This window comes from Alligator mississippiensis, chromosome 6 (assembly GCF_030867095.1).
Source record: "Alligator mississippiensis isolate rAllMis1 chromosome 6, rAllMis1, whole genome shotgun sequence".
NCBI classification, from domain to species: domain Eukaryota; kingdom Metazoa; phylum Chordata; order Crocodylia; family Alligatoridae; genus Alligator; species Alligator mississippiensis.
Window position 1 is genome coordinate 35,540,095 of NC_081829.1, and position 22,247 is coordinate 35,562,341.

At 46.2% G+C, this 22,247-nt stretch overlaps 2 protein-coding genes and 1 long non-coding RNA gene across 7 annotated transcripts in view; 2 read left to right on the forward strand and 1 right to left on the reverse strand.

Annotated features, from left to right (window-relative positions):
- LOC102560872 (pulmonary surfactant-associated protein D) overlaps positions 1-1,559 on the forward strand; it is a 220,315-nt gene extending 218,756 nt beyond the window's left edge. For all 4 annotated transcript variants that reach the window (XM_059729788.1, XM_059729787.1, XM_059729789.1 and 1 more), the window contains one exon: positions 626-1,559. In XM_059729788.1, the coding sequence (XP_059585771.1) occupies positions 626-1,002 (377 nt within the window). In that variant the 3' untranslated portion in view covers positions 1,003-1,559. The remainder of the gene's footprint in view (positions 1-625) is intronic.
- The window catches only part of LOC106739491 (hypothetical protein), a 112,186-nt gene that overhangs the window by 36,812 nt on the left and 53,127 nt on the right, over positions 1-22,247 (reverse strand). The window contains exons 3-4 of one of the 2 annotated variants that reach the window (XR_009463012.1): positions 15,354-15,421; positions 9,502-9,581 (exon numbers count right to left, since the gene is read on the reverse strand). This is a non-coding gene — a long non-coding RNA (hypothetical protein). The remainder of the gene's footprint in view (positions 1-9,501; positions 9,582-15,353; positions 15,422-22,247) is intronic. The other variant, XR_009463013.1, reaches the window with a different exon arrangement.
- SFTPD (surfactant protein D) overlaps positions 18,357-22,247 on the forward strand; it is a 32,473-nt gene continuing 28,582 nt past the window's right edge. The window contains exon 1 of the mRNA XM_014602624.3: positions 18,357-18,454. Coding sequence (XP_014458110.2) covers positions 18,440-18,454 — 15 coding nt within the window. The 5' untranslated portion in view covers positions 18,357-18,439. The remainder of the gene's footprint in view (positions 18,455-22,247) is intronic.

Genomic DNA, 22,247 nt, shown 5'->3' on the forward strand with positions numbered 1-22,247 from the left:
TCCGTGGAGCCAGTTCCCCAGCCATCAGTTCATTAAATTGTCGAGGCCATAATTCCCCAATTTTTCCATAAGGATATCATGGGACACCAGGTCAAAGACTTTCTTGAAGTCCAAAAATATGATATCTGCCTCTTCTATGTCTAGGTAATGCATCACCTGGTCATAGAAGGAAATGAGATTGGACAGACAAGATCTACCTGCAATGAAGCTATGTTGGCTATATCTCAGAATGTTACCTTCTGTTAGCTTATTGATAATTGTTTCTTTGATGATTTTGTCCAACATCTTTCCAGGCATTGAGGTCAAACTGATTGGCCTGTAGTTCCCTGGATCTTCCTTCCTCCCTTTGTTGAAGATAGGCACCACATTGGCCCTCTTCCAATATTTTTTCTGAGTTTATAGAGGTTTCCAAAGACATTTCTGCCTCTGCTCCAGCTTTAACAGCACCTGTCCTATTTAAACTCCTGGGTTAATGTGTGCAGATTTCACCTGGAGTGAATAACCAAAACTGACTCTTCATCTTGCTAGAGAGTTCTAGGACCTGCCACCCCATTCCTCTAGGATGATAGATTAACATGTGAAAAAAACACCCTTAACTTGGCTTTACTATATTTCTGTATTCTAGTTGAAGATTTCATAAATGGGAGTCAAACCAATGAAAAATTATTTGCTGCCAATGGTTCTGCTGGTGACTATAAGACTTCAAAAGCCACATGCTCTCAAGCTGGTGGTCATCTTGCCTCTCCAAGGACTTCATCTGAGAATGGTGCCATACAACGGATAATACAGCGTTATAACAAAGCAGCATACCTTGATATAAATGACATGCAAACAGAAGGCATATTTAAGTATCAAAGTGTGGAAGTAATAGGATATGCAAACTGGGCTCCTGGAGAACCAAATGATACTGGAGGAGAAGAAGATTGTGTAGAAATGTATACAGATGGTAGATGGAATGACCGATCATGTGGAGAAGAACGGTTAATAATTTGTGAATTCTAGTTTTAATCTCTCTGCGTGCCTATACACATGCTCTGGGGTCATGATGGTGGGGGCGGTATTTTAATTAGAGTGGCTATTGGGAGCTGCTGTAATTGAATCACCCATAGCATCTCATGTATTCAGTGTCCTGCATTCCAAAATGGTGGAGGGGGCACTTTAACTAAAACTCATTTGACAAGCTTTAGTTAAAGTGACCTTACTGCCATTTTGAAATGCTGGATGCTGAATACATGAGATGCTGCAGCATGCTGGAAACATTCTGATTAGAACACTCCAGCAGACTTGATTAATTGAGTGAGGCTTGATTAATGGAGTCTGCTCCAATGTGTTCTAATCACAGCACATTGGAGCATCTGTAAAAGTGCCATCTGTCCTTATTCTTTTTTCTCAGAACTGGTCGCAAATAACCATTCAGTTTTGTTATAACATTGCTGCCCAATAATCTTTCATTCTGAATGCTGTGATGTAATCAAGGATATATGCTGTATCTCTGCAAAATTCCTACTGTAGCTGAGGAACTGTTTTTCAATAAAGTAATCATGCAGTTTTGATTCAGATATCTTGTTGAGCTCCTACAGGTTCTATGAGAAAAAATTAATATACAGATTCATTTACAGATTTCCCTTAATCCCTGTCTAAAATCATTTAGAGGGCTAGATTTTTTGTTTCCAAATTGGTTATCAGATAGTCATTGTTGATACTGATAGAATTCTAGAAGCATTTGAGTGATATTTTAGCTAAGAGTTGAAACAGGGAGTCTATGGCAGGGAAGGAAAAACAGTAGCAAAAAGCTCTTGGGCAGGCAAATAAGGGCTAGTTGCAAAGGGATAGAGAGCCAGAGGCCAGAAGCTAAAAGTGCCTATTGCTGTGCTAGTTATACAGCAATAGCACAATACTGTAAGACAGAGTATCGCTACAGCAACAGAGGCACTGCTATAGTAACTATGGTAGCCACAGCTCGCTACCCTTTAGAGAGAAGAAAATGTTTTGGGGTTAACAAGTTGCCTGACTGGAAGTAAGCAGGGCTTGAGTGGCATATAAACCAGGGCCTGAGCCAGGGCAGTGAGACTGGTCCTGTTGCTGGTTGGTTTAGAGGTCCTGCCAACCTTAAGAACAACCTGAAGTTGAGGGCCAGTTGGGGACTGAGACCCAGAATGTGGAGATTTTGGTAGACTGTGTTATAGCCAGAGTGGTTACATACTATTTGAGTTTGACTAGTGATTTGGGTTTGGGACTATTGGGTCCCAGTTGAGCCCTGAACAGGGCACAATCAGGACTAAAGATCCCCATGCCCAAGAGGGACAAAGATCAGGGCTAGGAGCCCAGCAAGAGAGTGAAAGTAAGACTGAGACAGGGCCAGGGGCCCAGCACAGAAAGAGGTAAAGACAAGGGTCAGGGGTCTGCAGCCAGGGAGGGGCAGAGATGAGGGCCAGGAGCCCATATCCCAAGGAGGGCAGAGATTAGGAAAGGCAGAAAGGACATGAGATAACATTGGAGACTAAATGCCCAATTGAGGTGGTTTATGATTAACACCTACGAGGCAGGGGCACAGCTATAAGGGAGATTGGAGGCCCTGAATATCTCATAAGGTGGTGAGTGGACTGGGGGCACGTACAGACCAAAAAGGCCCACTTAATGAGAGGGAGATAGGGATCCACGGGGTCCAAGAAGGATTCTGCTGACAGAAAGAAAGAGGCTCAATTTGGCAGCCTCCTTTCCAAAACAACTCAGAACATCAAGGCATGACAAATGGGAGTGAAGGGAATGACCTAGAGACAAGAGTTGGGCAGGAGTTTTGGGGTCACCAGGGAGAGTCACAGCTACCCCTGTGGCTTGGTCCTGCTAGACACTTGAATTTGAGCTAAATGTGAATGTACATGCTATTAATACTAATTTTTCAGCATGCAGAAGCATCAGACATTTTACACACAAAAGCTCTGCCCCAAGGATCATAATATTTATATAGAAACAAGACAGAAGAAGAAGAAATTGAAGGAAAAGGTAAGGAAGCAGTAGAGGGGAAGCCTGCAAATATAAGATAATACATTGCTTAGTTTAGTTCAACATTTGCTTTCATTTATTTCTTATTACATGTAATGCCAATCTTATAGTTCTAGAAGAAATCTCTGGTTTGCAAAGGAACTCCCCTTGGTGGTGAGACAACTGCTTATGAGGGGATCAGAAAGATGTCCCATATGCTTAATATGAATAACACTTGAAGTAAAATGGAGCCAAGAATATCTCACCCATGATTTTTAGTTAAAATTATTTTTTTAGCTATAGCAGTATACAAAGGTTTCCAGAAACCTTCCTCAGCTTATATATGCATCTCTTTTCACTGAGGCCCCTGACATAAGAACATAAGAGTTGCCATTTACTGGGTCAGACCATAAGTACATCTTACCTAGTATTCTGTGTCACACAGAGGAAGGGTGGATGTTAACTGCAGATTTGAATGTGTGGCATGTCACACACAGGGTGATAGTGTTTGGCCAGGTCCTCCAGTATCCCAGACTAGACTACTTTCTCACCCTGCCCCACCTTCTTGGAAAAGGACTCTTTAACTCGTGCTTAACCCTGCTGCCCCAGGCCAAAGTAGCAGATGTCATGACTCACTGCCTCTCTCTTTTTTCAAACATCCTTCAAGGCTGCTCTTTAAGGGCATTTGTACATGACATGGTTTTTGATCCTCATTAATTCACCACACCTGAAAAATTTTAACCCGGGTTATTGTGGTGCGGTGCATGTGTGTTTGCATGCCACACTCTTTCAACAGATTTAAGTTTCATGTGTCATTTCCCACAGATTCCAGAAGTTGGAAGCAAAATACCAATCTACCCCCAGTAATGTCTTTACTAATGAATTACAGTAGGCCTCCACAGTCCCAGCCCCCTGCCTCCTGCCCTCTGCCCAGCCGGGAGTCTCCTACTAATTTCCTCCCTCAGTTACACTCCTAAGGTGGACTTCAGGTTGTTCACTCACCCCCCATCTGCCTGCCTGCTGCCAGCTGGCCCATGAGAGGTATACTTAACCCTTCCAATCTACCTCCCCCACCCACCCTGCTCATCCTCCACACCACCCCTCATCCACTACACCCCACACCTCTGCAGACAGACACAGACATTTATGTTGTAAATTGTAAAAGAATTTATTGTACTCAAAAGAAAACAACAAGCACTGCTAGTTGCTGTCAGCAATATGTACGGCCAGACAATCCCACATAAGGGCTGCCCAACCAGCTTCTCTTTGTGCATATCTCCTTGGTCCCCTGCTGCTGCCCAGCCATGTCTCTGTCTGGCCACTACCTATTGCACTTCTTCAGCCCACACCTGGCTGAAAACCTCTCTGCAGGTCTCACAGATGTTGTGCAGCATGCAGACTGCCACTACAAAGGCTGTGATATTTTTTGGCTCCAGCTTGCACCGGCACATAAGCGCCCTCTATCATCCTTTCAGTCAGCCAAACATACATTCAACAGTCATCCTGCAGCTGCTTAGACGGTTATTGAAAACCAGCTTCTGTGGGTCCATAACGTTCCTTCCATAAGGCTTCATGAGCCAGGGCTTTAGGAGGTAGGCAGCATCCGCTAATATAACTGGGGGAATGGCAATACCGCAGATCACTGTCTCATGGGCTCTGGGTCCATAATGTCCTTTCTCCACGAGGCCAGGGAGTGGAGAGTTTCTGAACACTCATGCATCATATGCGCTGCTGGCCTACCCTGTAAAAATGTTCATGAACCAGCTCCAGTGGTCCACCATGGCTTGCAGGATCATGGAAGCAAATCTTTTCCTGTTTGTGAAAGTCCTCCCTCTCCCCAAAGGGCACAGCACTGGGATGTGAATGCTGTCTAAAGCCCCCATGCAGTTAGGGAACCCCATGTCATTGAAGCCATCTATGACTTCCTGTGGATTCCCCAGGCAGATAAATTTGTTCTGCAGCGATGTCCTGCAGCAGCTGGCGATTGCCACCCCAGCCCTGCAGGGGGCCACACCGAACTGGTTTGCAATGTAGTAGAGGCTAGACGGGGTGACCAGTTTCATGATGGCAATTGGCACTGTTTTGTCCAGTGGGATGGCCTGACACATGTTAGCGTCCTGCCTCACAATCTGGGACTCCAGCATTGAGATGATATGATAAAACATCTCCCTGGTCATTCAGAACATCTCCAGCCACTGCTGGTCATTCCAAGTGGTCAGCACAATTTGCTTCCACCAGTCTGAGCTGCTTTCATTGGCCCAGACCATGTGGATGCTGCTCCTGAGTTTTCTCAACACAGCCCAGTCATCTTCCACTACTTGGTATGCCTCTTGGTTTTTCCACTCCTCCGTACATCTCTGTTTTCTTTTTTGCAATGCTAGGAAATCTTGGATACATGCTAATGCTGAATACTCTATCATCCTTATCCAGCAGTGCAGCATGTCTTGTATTACTCTCAAGGCCAAGTTCAATCAGCAGCACTGTCACCACCTCTTCCTCCTCCTCCTGCTCACCCACGTCCTCCAGATTCTCCATGTCAGAGGAGTCTTCACTGTGTTGTTCTCCATTCTCCCATTCCTCACACATTTCATACTGATTCTCCATTTGGCCCCTCTCCTCCATCAGCGGGGGGGGGGGGGGGGGGCGAGAGGGAGGGTTGAACTCTATCTAGCTGCATTAAATAAGTGACCACTGTTTTTTCAACAAGTAACCCAGGGACACTGGGCATTTGCACAGCCTTTGTTTGGTCCTGAGATAAGAAGCAGCAGATGCTCTGATACATCAAGTCTTCATTCAAGACAACTCGTAATCAAGAAGATTGCAAACATATGATTTTGCCATAGCCCTCTCCTGTTAATGTAGGACCTGTCAGCTGAATACTGTTCCAATGTCAATGAAAACAGACTGTGCTTCTGTAATAAAATTATTTTATTCAGCAATAACAAAACAGCCTTCATTGTGGGACTAACTAGGGGAAGACAGGCCAAAACACAAGCAGGCAGGTGGGATTGATTTTTGCAACATTCCAGGTCATTGAAGAGCCATCTTAAATGGCCTTATGTACCCCATGCTCAAGCTGATCAACAAGTCTTTTGTTGGTGAGTGGGGTGCTTCATCACCTTGGGTGTTGTGAGGCACAGGTGATGACTTTACAATCTTTGGAATTTTCACAGCATGTTTATAAAGCCGACCCCCAAATTTTGCCAGGGACCTGTTGTGAATCAGAATCACTTGCTGTTGACCACAAACTGCTTTGCCATGTCTCAGAAAGCCAAGGCCAGCAGTATGGAGGTGATGGAGCAGGAGGCTGATACCTCCAGTGCCTGGGGACTGGACCCAGGAATAACTTAATTGACATTCGGTTGGAGCAAAGTATCATAGACAAGCTGGAAACTAGCAGGAATAAACCTGTTTATGTCTCCATTACAAAAGCAATGCAGGTGCAAGGGCACAATTGTGACTGGATCCAGGTCTGGTACAAGATCAAAGCCTGGAGAGCTGTATTTTACCACGCCAAAGATGCGAACTCTCACTCTGGGGCAGGGTGCACAATTGCTTCTATCTACAACCAACTGTCTGCCATTCTCTCCAATGATGTGCATTATACTCTGGGTATGCAGTGTTTTGGGACTGGGGTTTTCATGGGGGAGAGCACACCAACAGAGGCAGCTCCTCCTGCAGATGAAAACAGGAGTTCCCAGGGGATGGGAACTGCTAAGAAGAAGAGGGGTGCACCATTGACTTGATTCCAGTGCCCACCCCCCCTTCCATGGACTAGCACAGATGATGAGGCGGAGGAGGAGGAACAGGAAGAAACCGATGCAGCCAATGTGGTTTATTGTGTTTCCAACAACACTCAATCAGCATTTTATGTTGCCAAGACCCAAGAAAATCCACAGCTGGTGACTTGTAAGTATCTGTGCCTTTTGCCACTGGCAGGCACTGCTCAGAAATGTGCCGGTTGGGTTTGGGGGGCCAGGGGAGAAATTCATGTGTTGCTGAAGGTGGGTCACCATGCTCTGTCAGTGATGGTAGAAGAAGGGTATACACCATTATCTTTTGGGTTTCGATATCTTTTGGGTTTCGACTAATTTTTTTGCTTTAATTGTTTGCAGCTGGCACTGGCAATGACAGCTCTGGACATGGTTCCAAACTGGGCACTTGTAAGTTTTGGGCAGTATGAATGGTGTCCCACTCTTGCAGGGTCTATTTCTGAGCCTGCATTCATTTTCTCCACTGCAGGGTGGGGGGGTGCTGGTGCGTAGTTTCCTTCTCTTGGGGAAGAAAATGTCACGAAACCAGAAAGACTTTTTTCATTTGTTTACCAGATGCCATGCCCAATGATGGCCAGGAATGTGCCCATAAACCTCTAACCCCAGCTCGCACTGCAGCAGAGCTCTCAAGGGATATGCACTGCAGACAGCGGTGCTCCTGAGAAAGCTCACTGGAGGTTTGGGCAGATTCGTCACGAGCCAGACTGATATGCAAAGATGCCTGGCGGGATGAACTCCATGAGTCGATGCGTTCTGATGATGCTCTCCTTGAGGAAGTGTGAGACCACATGCGGTGGTTGGTAGACATGGCCACAGAGTCCTGTGTTGATTACCAGAGCTCACATGACTTGATAAGTGATGTCCTGCAGAAATTGCTGGAGCACTTCTTTGAAAAGTGGGTATCATCCCAGAAAGGAAAAAGTAGCTCTGCTTGGCTTGCCTCTATCCAGGAGGTAGCCAGGAGCAATACAGGTGAGCCTGTTCCCCCAAATGAACTGGAGTCAGAGGAGGGATGTACGACTGCCAGCAGGGCCAGGCAACTACCACTGTCATTGAGGGAGCCAGGGCCAGTTCAGGGTGATGGTGGGGTGAAGGCAAAGAAAGACTGCATACAATATTGTGCTTCTTACAATAAAACCTCATTTATCCTGGCTTTCTGTGTCTTCCATATCTTTGAAGGGAAGGGCTGGCAAAATCCTGCCTCACACTGCTGGGTGAGGAAAGGGGATTTTGTTCATTTTTTGGTATAATTTCTTTATTCATTTTTCTGCCTGCCACTTTTTTGGGGCACTTGCTGCATGGGGGAGGTGGGGAGGGGCTAGCAGTCTCTCGTGCACAGGTACACAGGACACAGGTCTGGCTGGCCAAAGTATGGCTGGGCAAAACATCAGCAATTTGCCAAGCCATACACTTTGCAGAAGCCCCCACAGAGGCTGATGCCCAGTCTCTTCTGCCTGGAGGGGGTGGGGAGAGGGGGGGCTGCCTGCACCAGCCTTGCTTGTATTTTTCCAAGGTACAAACTTTGCAAAAGTCCCCACAGTGGTTGATGCCTGCACAGTCTCTCACGCACATGTACACAGGAAGGCTGCCTGGGTGGTTCGCCCCTCACAAGTCTGGCTGGCCAGAACACCAGCAGTTTGCCAATCCATTTGCAAAGGCCCCCACAGACACTGATGCCCAGTCTTTTCTGCTTCTGCCTGCCGGGGGGAGGGGGGGGAGGGCATGCTGCCTGGGTGACCCCTCACAAGCCTGGCTTGCATTTTGACAAGCCAGATACTCTTTGCAAAGGCACTTTTCCCACCTCCTTTTCACACTCTTTTCTGGCCCAGTGGCCAGACTGTCTGGGTTTTTTTACACCAAGAGAGCCCGGGGGGAGGAGGGGTTCCTGCCCCACTCAAGCCCTGTAAATTGGAGGAGCTGTGTTTGGGGTGTATGTTCACTGTATGGACAAGAGAGGTTTGAGGCAGCTGAGAGATGGCAGCACACCAGAAACAGAAGGGCTCAGCCCAGTGGTGAGAGTTGCCTCTGGGGGGCAACACAATGTGAATCCAGTGTTCAAGAAGACTGCAGTGGGGTGCACTGAAGCTTCGAGTTCTAGATGAGTGCAGCTCTGTGATGTGTGATTTGAAAGAACACATTGCGATGTGCTCCACAAGCAACACCTTTACACATGCATTGGTAAGTGGACCCTGACAATTATCTGTGCCTGGGGGATGGGGGATGCGAGAGGGGGATCTTTTACTTCAACTTTCTTGTAAACTGGGTTTGGGGAATTTTTTGTCGTGAAGGAAGGTACACGAGATGCACAAGAGGCACTGAATTTTGGTTTTCAATAAAAATTCCTATGCACTTTCTATGCTCTCTCCCTCCAATTTTTAGCTACCATTCCATTCTGAGCTGGATGCTGCTCCCAGTAGTGGTGACAACAGGCAATGGAATAGGAAGAGAAGAGGAAAAAAAGAGGAAGAGAAGAGGAAAAAGAGAAGGAGCCTGACACCACTTCCTTCGGCATTCTCTCAACTAGATCTATACTATTATACATTATAGATGTATTATACAGTAAAAGCTCTGTTATCTGGCATCCCCCAGGCATGCCCCCCTACTCCTCCCCCACTAACTCCATGTTACCCCATTGTCCCAGGAAGGAGCCGGAGGAAGGACCCTGAACCAAAAAGGGAGATCCAGGGGAATTAAATCCACATGAAGAAAAAAATAAACATAAAAGTAAACCAAATAAATTACTTACATGCAGCAGGAACCGTGGCGCAGCTGGAGCGAGGAAAGAAGCCCACACGGCTCGTCAGCCGTGTCTTCATACAGCTGAGGCTGGCGGGAATAAAACAAACTGCTTGCAAAGACAGAGGGATAGAGGGAGCAGACCCAAGGAGGGAACCCCCATGGATTGTCTCTTGGGAGTCCCTCAGGGAGGCAAGAAGAGAGCCCATCTCGGCGGACAAGGAGCCAGATGAGGTTCCTGGCACCAACCACAATGGCAATGGCAAGGAACAGCTTGTTAGAGTGAAGGACAAGCCAGAGGAAGCTCCTGCAGCCGGCAGAGGCAGTAATAGCAGAGGGAGCAGTGAGACGGATGCACCAATCAACACCCTAACAGGTGGGAATATCAGGGACATTTGGGAGGTGGAGGAAACTTCCCCTTTGAGAGGTTCCAAGCAGGAGCAGCGTGGAGGGCTGCAGAGAGACAGGGTGCCACTCCTGGGTGTCAAGAGCAATTGGGTGCACACAGAGAAGCTACGAGGCACCCGAATAGTGATGCCACTGAAGAGAGAGAAGAGGAGCGGGGCCATATCCTGGGAAGAGCTGGATAAAGCCGGAGAGACAACCTGAGCAAGGGGCCACTGCTTTCTGGTCCCATGTAGGGGTCATACCCTGGAGAGGTTTAGGGAGTAAGGCACCCAGCACCCTGACACAGGGGCTAGGAAAGGGCTGCAATTATCCCTCACAACAGGGTAGATTGTTATTTTGCATTTTCCTTTGTGTTTCCCCGTTTGGAGGAGTTGAGAGGTAGGATTAGGCGACACGGCTGAGGTAGCTGCCACAGAGCTTCTATGAGCTTTGCCTTTTGTTTAAAGCACTAGCCAGGAGTCATACCTTGGAGGGAATGGGTTTCAAGGCCGGAAATTACAGGCTGCAAGTAACCCTAGGCTGACTAAGTGAACCCGCCTCTGGAGCCTGTGTCCTGGACAGGAACGAGGCTAGGAAGGCTGCCACAACTCAACAAGAGTGGGAGTGTGGCTCAGGAAGACCCGGTGACCCATCAAGATGGCGTAAGGTCAGGGTGTAGGGGAGGTTGCACCCCCGCAGGTGACCACCGGACAGATCTCACGCCACAGAGGAACCCCGAGTAGTCACCGCACCACTGGGAAACATTCAAAGTCGTGGCAGAAGAGATTGGGGCAGGCCACTCGGAGAACAAACACCTACTCGATGGCTTACTGGAGACTGCAGGGCGCACACCACCAGCCACTCAGACCAAGGCCACATGTGACTGTAAGTTTGAGGCCTGGCGGATACACACCCATGCTTCTGGCTGGGGAAAAATTGCCCACCTGTCTCCCTATCCATGCCTGGGCCTTATCAGCCAGCTTCTGGCTGATGTTTTACCCTCTTTCTGGTTATTGGCCATGTCCCAGCCTTCCAAACTCCTCCTTCCTGGTTAGTGGCCATGTCTTTAACTAATGAACAAGCAAGCAATTGCTCCCTGTTGCCCCATGGCTGGGCCATCCTGTCACCCTGGTTTGTCACCCTGCTTCTGGCTAGGTAAAAATTTCCCTTCGTAGGTCCATCCATAGGACTCTTAGCAACAAGCCCTCACGTGAAAGATTTACTCACTTTGAATGCACATCCTGATGCTGCCATTGCAGCCTGAACTCCCTATTGCCCCATGTCTGTTTGTTGCTATGTCAAAATACATGCACACATATTACATACATGCAGACACTCACCCATCAAGCGACATCTGTGAATTAAAACTCTTCTCCCTCTCCCCCCTGGCTAGTTCGCTTGTAATGTTTGATATGTGATTTTTTAGAAACAAATGTACATGGTCATGTTAAATATTTAATATTAACTTATTATTATTATTACTATTACTATTATTATTATTATTATTATTCACCAGCACTTGACTACCAATAGCATTGTTTATTAAACACAGCTGGCTATACTGTTTTAGCATATAAGTAGCATTTCAATTTATTGTGAATTCCCAATCAAAATTGATTGCATTTCAATGTATTGTGAAAAACCAGTGGACACAGAAAAATGTGTGGGCCTTCCAACCCTCACATGGTGGGCCTGTGAGAGTTAGAAATTTGTGGTGGGCCTTCTAACTCTGCATGGTGGGCCTTCTAACACACACACGCACGCGCACACACACACACACACACACACACACACACATAATACCCAGCTTCATGCTGGGGGAAAATTCCTTACCTGCCTAGCTCCCTGTTGCCCCCATGTCTGTGGGCTCTTAGCACCTGGGGTAGTGTTTTAAGGATCTGCCTCCTGGTTACTGGCCGTGTCCCAAATGAATGCTGGCAGCAGTGGCAATGTGTAGGGAGTGCACCCCCTGAGAGTACTGGCGCACCCCCTGACAGCCAGCGTTAGCCACTTGGGCAATGGGCAGGGGGGGCAGATGGGAGCTCTGGTTCCCCCCCTTAGAGCACTGGCCAGGGAGTAGGAGTGCTGGGAGAAGCAACCACTGGCACTTCTGGGCATGCCACTGGCACTTTGGGGTCTGCGTGATCAGCTGTGGGGGGAGTGATTGGCCATGGGGGGGGGGGGTGGCACTGCTGGGAGGGCAAGTGCCCTGCCACCCTGACTCAGGAGGCATCAATTGCCCATGGCTGGCTGCGGCAAAATTACCAGGGGTTAGTATATCACAGGCACAGTACTGGTTTGCTCCTCCATTTCTCCTTATCCTCTCTTCTATCTCCCTCTTACCATATGGCTGTGGGCTCTTAGCACGTGGGGTGGTGTTTTAAGGACATGCTTTCAGGTTACTGGCCAGAGTTTGGAAAGTAAACTTTGTGATATAATATTATTGTCTTCATAAATAAAAAAGTGTTTTCAGCCAGCACCAAGCTTGGCTGTCTGTGACTACTCTGTCCCACCAGGCAGGCCAACTACTAACAGTGCTTTTTAGATGCTTCTGTGCAGAAAGCTTTAGAGAAGGGGCCCAGGGAGGACTGAGGTTTCAACTGATCCCTTAATCACATAATCAATAATCCAAAATTAATAAAATTAAACTCCCTGCCTAGCTACCCCTATGGCTGGTGGCTCTTACTTGATTGCCCTCTGGCCATGTCTCCACAAATGAGAAAGATTCCCTCACTTTATTGCATATCCTGATGCTGCTGTAACATTGTTATTATCAGTTTGTACAATGTACACTATTTTCTATAGGACACTACACAGTATACACTACTTATACATACATGCATGAATAGCATTGCATTTTATTGTGATTTACAAATTGAAACATTTGTGAATTCTTACTTGCTCCTGCTTGGTGTCAAGGGTGAATCAGGCCCAGGGCCATGACCTGCCTGCTTCCTGGACTTTTCTGCTTATTAGAGGTGAGGTGAGAGAGGTCTCACCTTTTCTCATATACATACATGCATGAATAGCATTGGATATATCACCACTGCAAGGCGGGCCTTCCAACCCTCACACAAACACATACACAGTTAAGAACAGTGGGTTTCAATATCCAGGATGAAACAGTGTCTCTGCTGCCAGGAAGGCGGGAATAGATGGATGCTTACTTTCCCAATGGTGGATGAGGGGGGCAGTTAGTTGGGTTGCAATGTTTGCAATGTGTTTGTAATGTGCTTGCAATGCTTGTAATGTTTGTTTTCCTCCCCCAGTTGCTCTGGTATAAAGAAAAAGGTAAATAAATACGTTAATGGATTGTTAAAAGAGAATGATTCCTATGACTGACTGACTCCTGTCTTTTGTGAAAGTATTTGCAAAACTCCGAGCAAAAATAAGCAAAGCTGTTTCCGAGCTGCTGCTGAGCACCATGAGGACACTATCTCCCACCCCACCCCTTGACGGTGACCATGCATGAATGCAGCTGCCCACCAAGCCCAAGCGTTAGCCTGATAATACATGGCAGAGTTACTAATTGCCATCTTTTTCACATGTTAAGGAAAGTACCCTTGCCTGCCAAAGTATTGCAGCTTGTATGAGGGGGAGAAAGTCTTTCTTGCAAAAAAGGTGCTGGCTGCACCCTCAGGCTTGCCAGGATTGTTGTACATTGGGACTGGGGGGGATAACGGAAGCATTGGACAAGCATTCAGTCTCCCATAACAGTACACCCTGCAACTCTTTCCAGTAATGCCATGACTCCATAAATGCCCCCAAGCAAAGCATCCCCATGCTGGCTGCCAGGCACAGTCATCACCTTTCAAAACCCACACCATCCCCCTACAAACCGCACAATGCCATATGCATGCCAATCTGCCAATGAAAGAAAGCATGCCACACCTATATAGACAAAAAAAAATTCAAAACTATTTAAAAAGGTGGTGCATTCACATGTTGTTTTTTTTTTATCAAAAAGGCATAAGTAAAAAAGTATTTAAATAATAAACTAAAGAACATTTATAATAAATAGGAAAATAGAAAAATAGTTTTTAAGAAAGGTGGGATTTTCCTCCCCAACACCTATACAGCATTGTATACTAACTACACTAACTACACACTATTTCCTATCCTATATAATTCTATACAATATCTATTGAGTTATACAATATCTATAAATCTACACACTATTTAACTAAGCAGTATACTCTAAATAACTGGCTTCTTCTTCATGCTTTTTCTCCTTGGTCCTTTTGCAACCATGAAAGTTTTCTGCAGGGAGGAGGAAGAAAGAAGAAGACAACGGGGTTTTGGACCACAGTCCAAAAACTGTCCTCCTGCCCACCGAGCCTGCCCCACACAAGGTCAGTAGGACATGTTTGATATTACCTATGTGTCACCCAGGATGCTGCATATCCTGGGGTGGTGTGTCTGGCAGGCAGTGTCTGCCTGGACTATTCTTTGTGTTTCTGTAATGTCAATTATAAGAGGACAGCTGTGGAGCAGGAGAAAGGAGGGCCACGAGCCCCAAGACAAAAGAGCTAGAGCCTCGGAGTCAAGCCCTACCTGGTGGGTTTAGATGGGAAGGCGTAGCTAGAGAAAGACTGGGGTCAAGATGTGGCAGGAGATGTGGCAGGAGTGGGACATGAGAAACCTTAAGGGGACTCCAAGGGCACCCCACATAGGGTGTGGATAATGCAAAAGATGGCACTGGGGAGGATGACCTGTTACAAACACCTTTCTGTGAAACCCTGGGTGTAAATACTCAAATGAGGTGCTTCACTTGTCTGCCACAGGGAAAAGTGGGGGAGGGAATATGTACAGAAACCTGTGGGCAAGACCAGACCATGCACGAAAGCACCTCATAAGGTTCCAGGAGAATTTGAGCCCTGTAGCTTCTGCACCCCTCCACCCCCACCCGCAACCTTCATGTGGGACTCGCTGGAGCTGCATAAGTCCTGGGAAGCAGCAGTTTCACCCAGGCACAGCCCAGCTGATTTCTCCTTTGCAGTACAGCTCCAGAGTGGGATGAAAGCCCCCACCAGTAAAGGGAGCTCTGGCTCCCTTTACTGGTGAGTGCTAACAGAGTAAGTTCCCCCTTTTTTACCTCTCTGGATAGCTTGCCTTTGAATGTGAGGCAGGTCACATGGTGTGACAGTTTCTATTGAGTGATATTGCCTGTTACTTGATGGAAATAATGTCTGCCAGGGTCCTTAGTGTTTGTCCTGCTGTGAGCTTGTTTCAGACTCCTCATGGAAAGAACTATGGGCACCTATCCATGTTCCTGATGCCCACTCCAATGTGTGTTAACTTTCAGACAGTCCTAGATTTTCCATGGAAGCTAGTAATTGCAAAATTCTTTGTTAGAATAATGGCTTTGGGAGCTCTCCTATATAACCTCTGCCACTGTCATTTCATACAGTTCAGTGAAGACACAAATTCATAAACAGGAGAGAGCTGTATATAACATTAAAAAAATATACATACCTTTTTCTATATATGCAGTGTCTGCTCCACCCCTCAGTAGAGAGCCTTTTAAACATCTAGAAAGGTATCTATAGGAGTAAAGGATAAATTATGTCATCTATCAACAATTAGTTTAACTGAAAATGTAATAACCAGGAACACAGCAGGAGGTGTAACAATGAAATCAATTAATTTAACCAGACAATAAGTCAAAGCTGTAGAATAAATACTGTGCCATATTTGTTACCATATTCTTTAAAGGCAGCAAACTGCAGTACAATAAGCTGGAAGATAATAGAAACCAAGCTGAGTGATTTGATCTAGTTTTTTTTACTTGTTTTTCTTTTCTTTTTTTTTTTTGCCAAATCTTTTCAAATATATTTTAAAATATAAAATATATTTTGAGAAGAGTGCATGAAGAGTGGTTGGTCCTCAAGGACACAATCCTTGAAGTCCACAAGAAGTCCATTCCCATGTGGAGGAAAGGTAGCAGAAGGGCTGGTAAGCACTCTTGGCTTAATAGGGATATCACGGTCCTCTTGAAAAAGTAGGAAGAGGCATAGAAACAACTGAAGCTTGGGGCAGTCCCCAAGGAGGACTATACAACAATGGCCCACAGATTAGAAAGGCTAAGGTGGCAACTGAATTTAAACTAGCAATGGAAATCAAGGAAAATAAGAAGTCCTTTAGATATGTAGGGAACAGGAAGAAAGCAAATGGAAGTGTGGTGCCATTGCTTAACAACTCAAGTCAGCTGGCTACCAACACGCAGAAGAAAACTGAACTCCTGAATAACTACTTTGCTTCAGTATTTCACCAGACTAAGGGGAAAACCATATTAGATAGGGCTCAGAAGGGGCATGGTGGCAATGACTGCCTGCCTTCCTACTGTTGACATTGAGCTGGTGTGTGATCAGTTACAGGAATTAGACATGTATAAGTCAGCAGGACTGGATGAACTTCAACTGAGAGTGCTGAAGGAGCTGGCTGAAGTCATCATAGGACCTCTGGCAAATCTCTTCCAAAACTCGTGGCACTCAGGGGAGGTCCCTGAAGACTGGAAAAGGGCCAATGTTGTGCCCATCTTCAAGAAGGGGAGGAGAGAGGACCCAGGCAATTATAGGCCAGGTAGCCTAACTTCTATCTCAGGGAAAATCCTGGAAAAATTCATCAGAGTCTATGTGTGATATGGTTGCTGAAGGTAGGTTTCTGAATGACAGCCAGCATGGCTTCATTGTGGGCAGGTCTTGCCTTAACAATCTCATCTCTTTCTATGACCATGTAATTTACCGCCTGGATAAGAGAGAGGAGGTTGACATTGTATACCTAGACTTCCAGAAAGTCTTTGATCTGGTATCCCATAATGTTCTCATGGGAAAATTTGAGTATTGCATGCTTAACTGCTCTACAGTTAGGTGGGTAGGAAGCTGGCTGCAGGGTAGGACCCAGAGAGTTCTAATGGATGGATCTGTGTCATCCTGGCAAGAAGTGGCCAGTGGTGTTCCTCAGGGGCCCATGCTTGGTCCAGTGCTTTTCAACACCTTTATCAATGATTTGGATGTGGGGGTGAAGAGATCACTGGCCAAGTTCATGAATGACACCAAGTTATGGGGAAGTGTGGTCACAATTGACTATAGGCTGAAGATACAGGTGGACCTAGACAGGCTCGCAAGTTCGGCGGATCAGAACTTGATGAATTTCAACATTGAGAAGTGTAACATGCTCCATCTGGGGACAAACAATCCCCAACATACTTACAGGCTCGACGATGCTAAACTGACTAGCACCATGACTAAAAAGGACCTAGGAGTAATAAGTATGAACATGAGCCATCAGTGCAATGATGTAGCCAGCAGGGCAAACAATACTCCAGCGTGCATCAACTGATATATCTCAAGCAAAACTAAGGAAGTGATTCTTCCGCTTTACTCGGCATTGGTGAAACTGCAGCTGGAGTACTGCATCCAAATCTGTGCACTGCACTTTAACAAGGATGTGGAAAAGTTTGAGGGATTCCAGAGAAGAGCCACCTGTATGATCAGAGACTTGCAAGGAAAGCCATGCGATGAAAGGCTGAGGGACTTGGGCCTCTTCAGCCTAAAAAAGAGAAGGCTGAGAGGGGACTTGGTAGCAGCTTACTTCTACATCAGGGGAATACATCAAGGGCTCAGTGAACAACTCTTCACCAGAGTACCCTTGGGGAAAACCAGGAGTAATAGCCACAAACTCCTGAAAGAGTGTTTCAGGCTTAACACTAGGAAAAACTTTTTCACAGTTAGGGTGTCCAGACTGTGGAATAAATTCCTTCCAGAGGTGGTACAATCACCTACCCTGGAAATCTTCAAGAGGAGACTGGACAGTCACCTCACTAGGGTCACCTGATCCCAGTTGTCTTTCCTGCCTAGTGCAGGGGGCCTGGACCCAATGATCTTTCAAAGTCCCTTCCAGCCCCTTACAGTCTATGAATTTATGAGTACAGGCATCAACCTTCATATATGATAACTGATTAACAAAAGGAAATAAAAACTTGTTTTTCATTATGACAATTTAAGAGGGTTTTCTCCTTATTTTTTTTCTTTTTGACCCCCCCAAATATTTGCAGCCAAGAGCTTTATCTTCACTTTCTGGCAGCAAATGAGAAATCAAGTATGTACTTGAGGATTCAGATCTGTGGTACAGGTGAGTGGCTATTGACATTTTGACCTTTTGCTACATTAGTCAACATTACCTTACACAGCACAAATGTTGATCAGCTTAGCGATAGCTGAAGTTTGGAGTAGTCCCATGTTAAGGCTAAAATCTTTCTCTGAGGGTGCGTTGTTACAGGGAACCCTAGCCCTTTTACTAGGAAGCAGAGTGGCCCCTTTAAGACTTGAGTCTTCAGAGTGAAGCCTGCCGGCAGAACAGGGGTTAAAGAGTAAGCCTTGTGGGCTGGTCAGCTGACTGGGGCTGTCAGGTGACTGTGAGAGGGCCCAGGCCAGAACTATATAAGCCCTGGTCTGAGTTTACCAGTGGAGTCCAGGCTGAGACAAAGGTTTGACTCTGAAAGGCTCCAAGCAAAGCTGTAGGAATTCTACAAGTGAGATCAACTGGCAGTGGGGACTAAGATGTGGAGCCCATGGGTAAGAAGGCTAACTGCCTCCATTAACTTTTATTTGTTAAAGCCTAGGGACTTGCTATTTATGTTGTAGTTTAATCTGGTGGTTTGTGGCTGAAGCTGTAGGGGAGTTGGAGTCCACATTAGTGCCTATAGGGGTGCAACTAGATGGCCAGGGAGCCTAGTGCCACAGGGGACACAGCTATACTGGGCCAGGGCTCCAGAGCAGATTAATTAAAGCTAGTGCCTCAAAGCTGGGCCCAGCATCGTGGGTCTGAGCTGGAAGGCTTAGCTACATAAAAGGGGCAGAAACTGCAATAGCTGAGACCCCAACAAAGTGAGAAGAAGATGCAGACAACACCTGTGAGACATGGTGTATAAGGGAGGTTGTAGTCATGCAAATAGCCCTTAAGGAAGGAGCTCATCAACTCACAGTCCTTGAGAACCAAGAACAGATCTGAGAAGCCCTGGGACCATCTCCCTTTCAAGAACCCATACTAACACCAAGTCGTGGCAGATGAGTAAAGGGGAGTCTGTTCCCAGAAGCGAATTAAAATATGAAAAGGGGACTCTAGGGTGTCTCTGGGAATTTTCAAATGCCCCTGGGGATGGCATCCTGTTGCATGCATCTACACATGGGTATCTACTGTGCAATAAATATAGCAACTTATGCCAACTTGAGTGTAAATTTGATTCCTGCATCATGCAGGTATCCATTTTATGCCTGATTAGTTACTGCACAGTAATACACATGTAGACACCTTACTGCACAGTAACACTGTGTGTGTGGACTGACTTCCCCCATAACTTGGTGTCATTCACTTGTGTTCATGTGCCTTAATGCCTGCATCTGTAGATACTGACCAGTTCTCACTAACTGTGCAGTAATTTACTGTGCAGTAAATTTAAGACAACATAAATGCATGTGTAGATATGCCCTGACAGTCTTCCACCTGTGCAGCTGTGACTTGCCTTGCAGCTGTGACCAGAGGCCTTGTGAGCAGGGCTGGTGAGCCAGGACAGATTTTATCCCTGCTCTACAGGCAGAGTTGTAAGAAATGGTTTAGCGTGTAACCACCAACATTGCCTGCCTCGCCTGGAGCCTGGCATAGGTATGGGCAACTTGTTGGTGGCTTGCTATGTTAAGGCAGTACTTTCCTCCTCCTCCTCCCCTATCCTCCCCTCCCCCAAACACACCACTGGGGCTGCTAAATGTTCCCAGCAGCCATGGCAAGATGCTGCAAAAGGAAACCAGTGGGGTGGCATAGTACAATGCCCTTAGGCTGGCCAGTGATGGAGCCATCAGTCACTTTGCCAGGTTGGGCATCAGAGCCCCCTCATGCAGCACCCTCCACATCCTCAGCACTGCCGCACATGGCTTTCCTCTTTCTCTTGTGCTGGGCCACACTTTGTCTGCAGCAGCATCCTGGTGCACCAGTTTTAGTTTTTCATCCCTCAACTTCCCCCATGCTCCCTGCTGGGCCCCACCTGCCTCAATGTCACTGTCTTCAGCTGTGCACAGAAACACTTCATGGAGAAGGGAAACATCATCTGGGATACTGAGGACTTCAACTTAAGTGGCACAATTGTGGGGGATGGCCACAATTCATTGGCACAAGAGAAAGATTAGCGGGATCAGAGATAGTTCTGCTCTGGAGTGGTATAACTTTGAGCTGCATACTGAGTGCTTTAAGCTACTTAACGGTGTTAATGGGTGCATCTACATGACATATGGTAGCCTAATAACACTATGCAGTAGCATGCCATGCAAAAACCTTGCTAATACGCTACTACACAGTAGTATTAGGCTACTGTGCAGTAAGCATCATTATATACCCATGTGTTGGTGCTACTGTACAGTAACTCTAGTTACTGTACATTTAGTTAATACTTTAGTAAGCATGTACTAAATTAAATGTGCAGTAACTGCTGTGCATTAAGGATGTGTAGATGCATCTAATATTCAGCTAATCTGGGGGTTAAAAGCTCTAGAAAGAATAAAATAACCATGTAACAAGGTCCTTAGAAAACATAGAATTCTCTGTCAGCTTAGAATCATAGACTCAGAAAAATAAGGTTGGAAGGAACCTCAGAAGGTCATCTAATCTAATTCCCTGCTCAAGGCAGGACCATCCCCAACTAGATCATCTGAGCCAAAGCTTTTTCAAGCTGGGTCTTAAAAACCTCCAGATTCCACAACCTCTTTGGGTAGCCTGTTCCAATGCTTTACCGCCCTTCTTATGAGGGTATATATAAAAATGTTTTTCCTCATATCTAACCAAAAATCCCCTTGCTGCAACTTGAAACCATTGTTCCTTGTTCTGTCTTCTGCCACTTCTGAGAACAGTTAAGCTCCATCCTCTTTGGAAAGACCCTTCAGGTAGTTGAAGGCTATTATTAAATCCCACCTCAGTCTTTTCTTCTCCAGACCAAATAAGCCCAGTTCCCTTAGCTTCTCCTCTGAAGTCATGTGCCCCATGCCCCTAACCACTTTTGTTGCCATCCACTTTACTCTTTCCAATTTGTCCACATCCTTTCTGTAGTGATGGGCCCAAAACTGAACATAGTACTCCACATGTGGTTTCACCAGTGCTGAATAGAGGGGAATAATTATTTCCCTCAATCTGCTGGCAATGCTCCTATTGCAGGCCAGGATGCCGTTAGCCTTCTTCACAGCAAGGGCACACTGTTGGCTCATATTCAGCTTATTGTCCACTGTACCCTAAAGGTCCTTTTTTGCAGAGATCTTACTTAGCCGATCAGTCTCCAGCCTGTAGCAGTGCTTGGCATGGTTCCCTCCTAAGTGCTGGACTTTGCACTTGTCTTTTTTGAACCGCATGAGATTTCTTCTGATCCAGTCCTCCAATTTGTCAAAGTCTTTCTGAATCCTAGCCCTGTCCTCCAGCATATCTAGTACTTTTCCTACCTTGATGTCATCTGCAAACTTGCTGAGGGTGCATTCCATTCTATCTTCTGGGTTGTTGATGAAGATATTGAACAAAACCAGCCCCAGGACTGACCCCTGGGTCACTCCACTTGATACTTGAGAGAATGCCATGGGATACTATCAAAAGCCTTGCTAAAATCAAAGTATATCATGTTCACTGCTCTCCTACATCCACAGAGCCAGTCATCTCATCACAGAAGGCAATCAGGTTGGTCAGGCATGACTTGCCCTTGATGAATCCATGCTTTCTGTTCCTAATTACCTTCTTTGCTTCCAAGTGCAACAGAATCCTTGAGGACCTGCTCCATCATTTTTTCCAGGGGCTGAGGTGAGGCTGACAAATCTGTATTCCCCTGGATTCTCCTTCCATTTCTTAAAGATGAGCACCATGTTTGCCTTTTTCCTATCATTCGAGACCTCTTTCAATCATCATGAGAGAGTAATAGCCAGTAAATCTGGGTGAGGCAGGGGGGGCATAATTGGTCTACAGTGAGGGAGGGGGTTGGTGGGTCTAGGCAGATGCTGGTAGGTCCATGGCAGGGGAAGAGGAATGCCTAGTCACAGTAAGGGAAATGGTACAGCTCAGGGGCTGGTGAGTGTTTGGGCTTTCCAGTCTTCAGGGCCATGCTGCAAAAATATATAGGTATTCACAAAATCAGATTAACCCTTTCTTAGATTAGGTTAATCCAATCTCGACCAAAGTAAGTGCACCTATTCATGTGAACCAGTTTAGATTGGGGGTGTCATTTTTGGATGATTTAAGCCTTCTGCACACCTGTATGATCAGGCATTTAGATCAATATAACTTTGGTCAGGTTAGTCTAATTCTAATGCCCTGCACATATCCATAAGCACTTCTGTATTGTTAGTT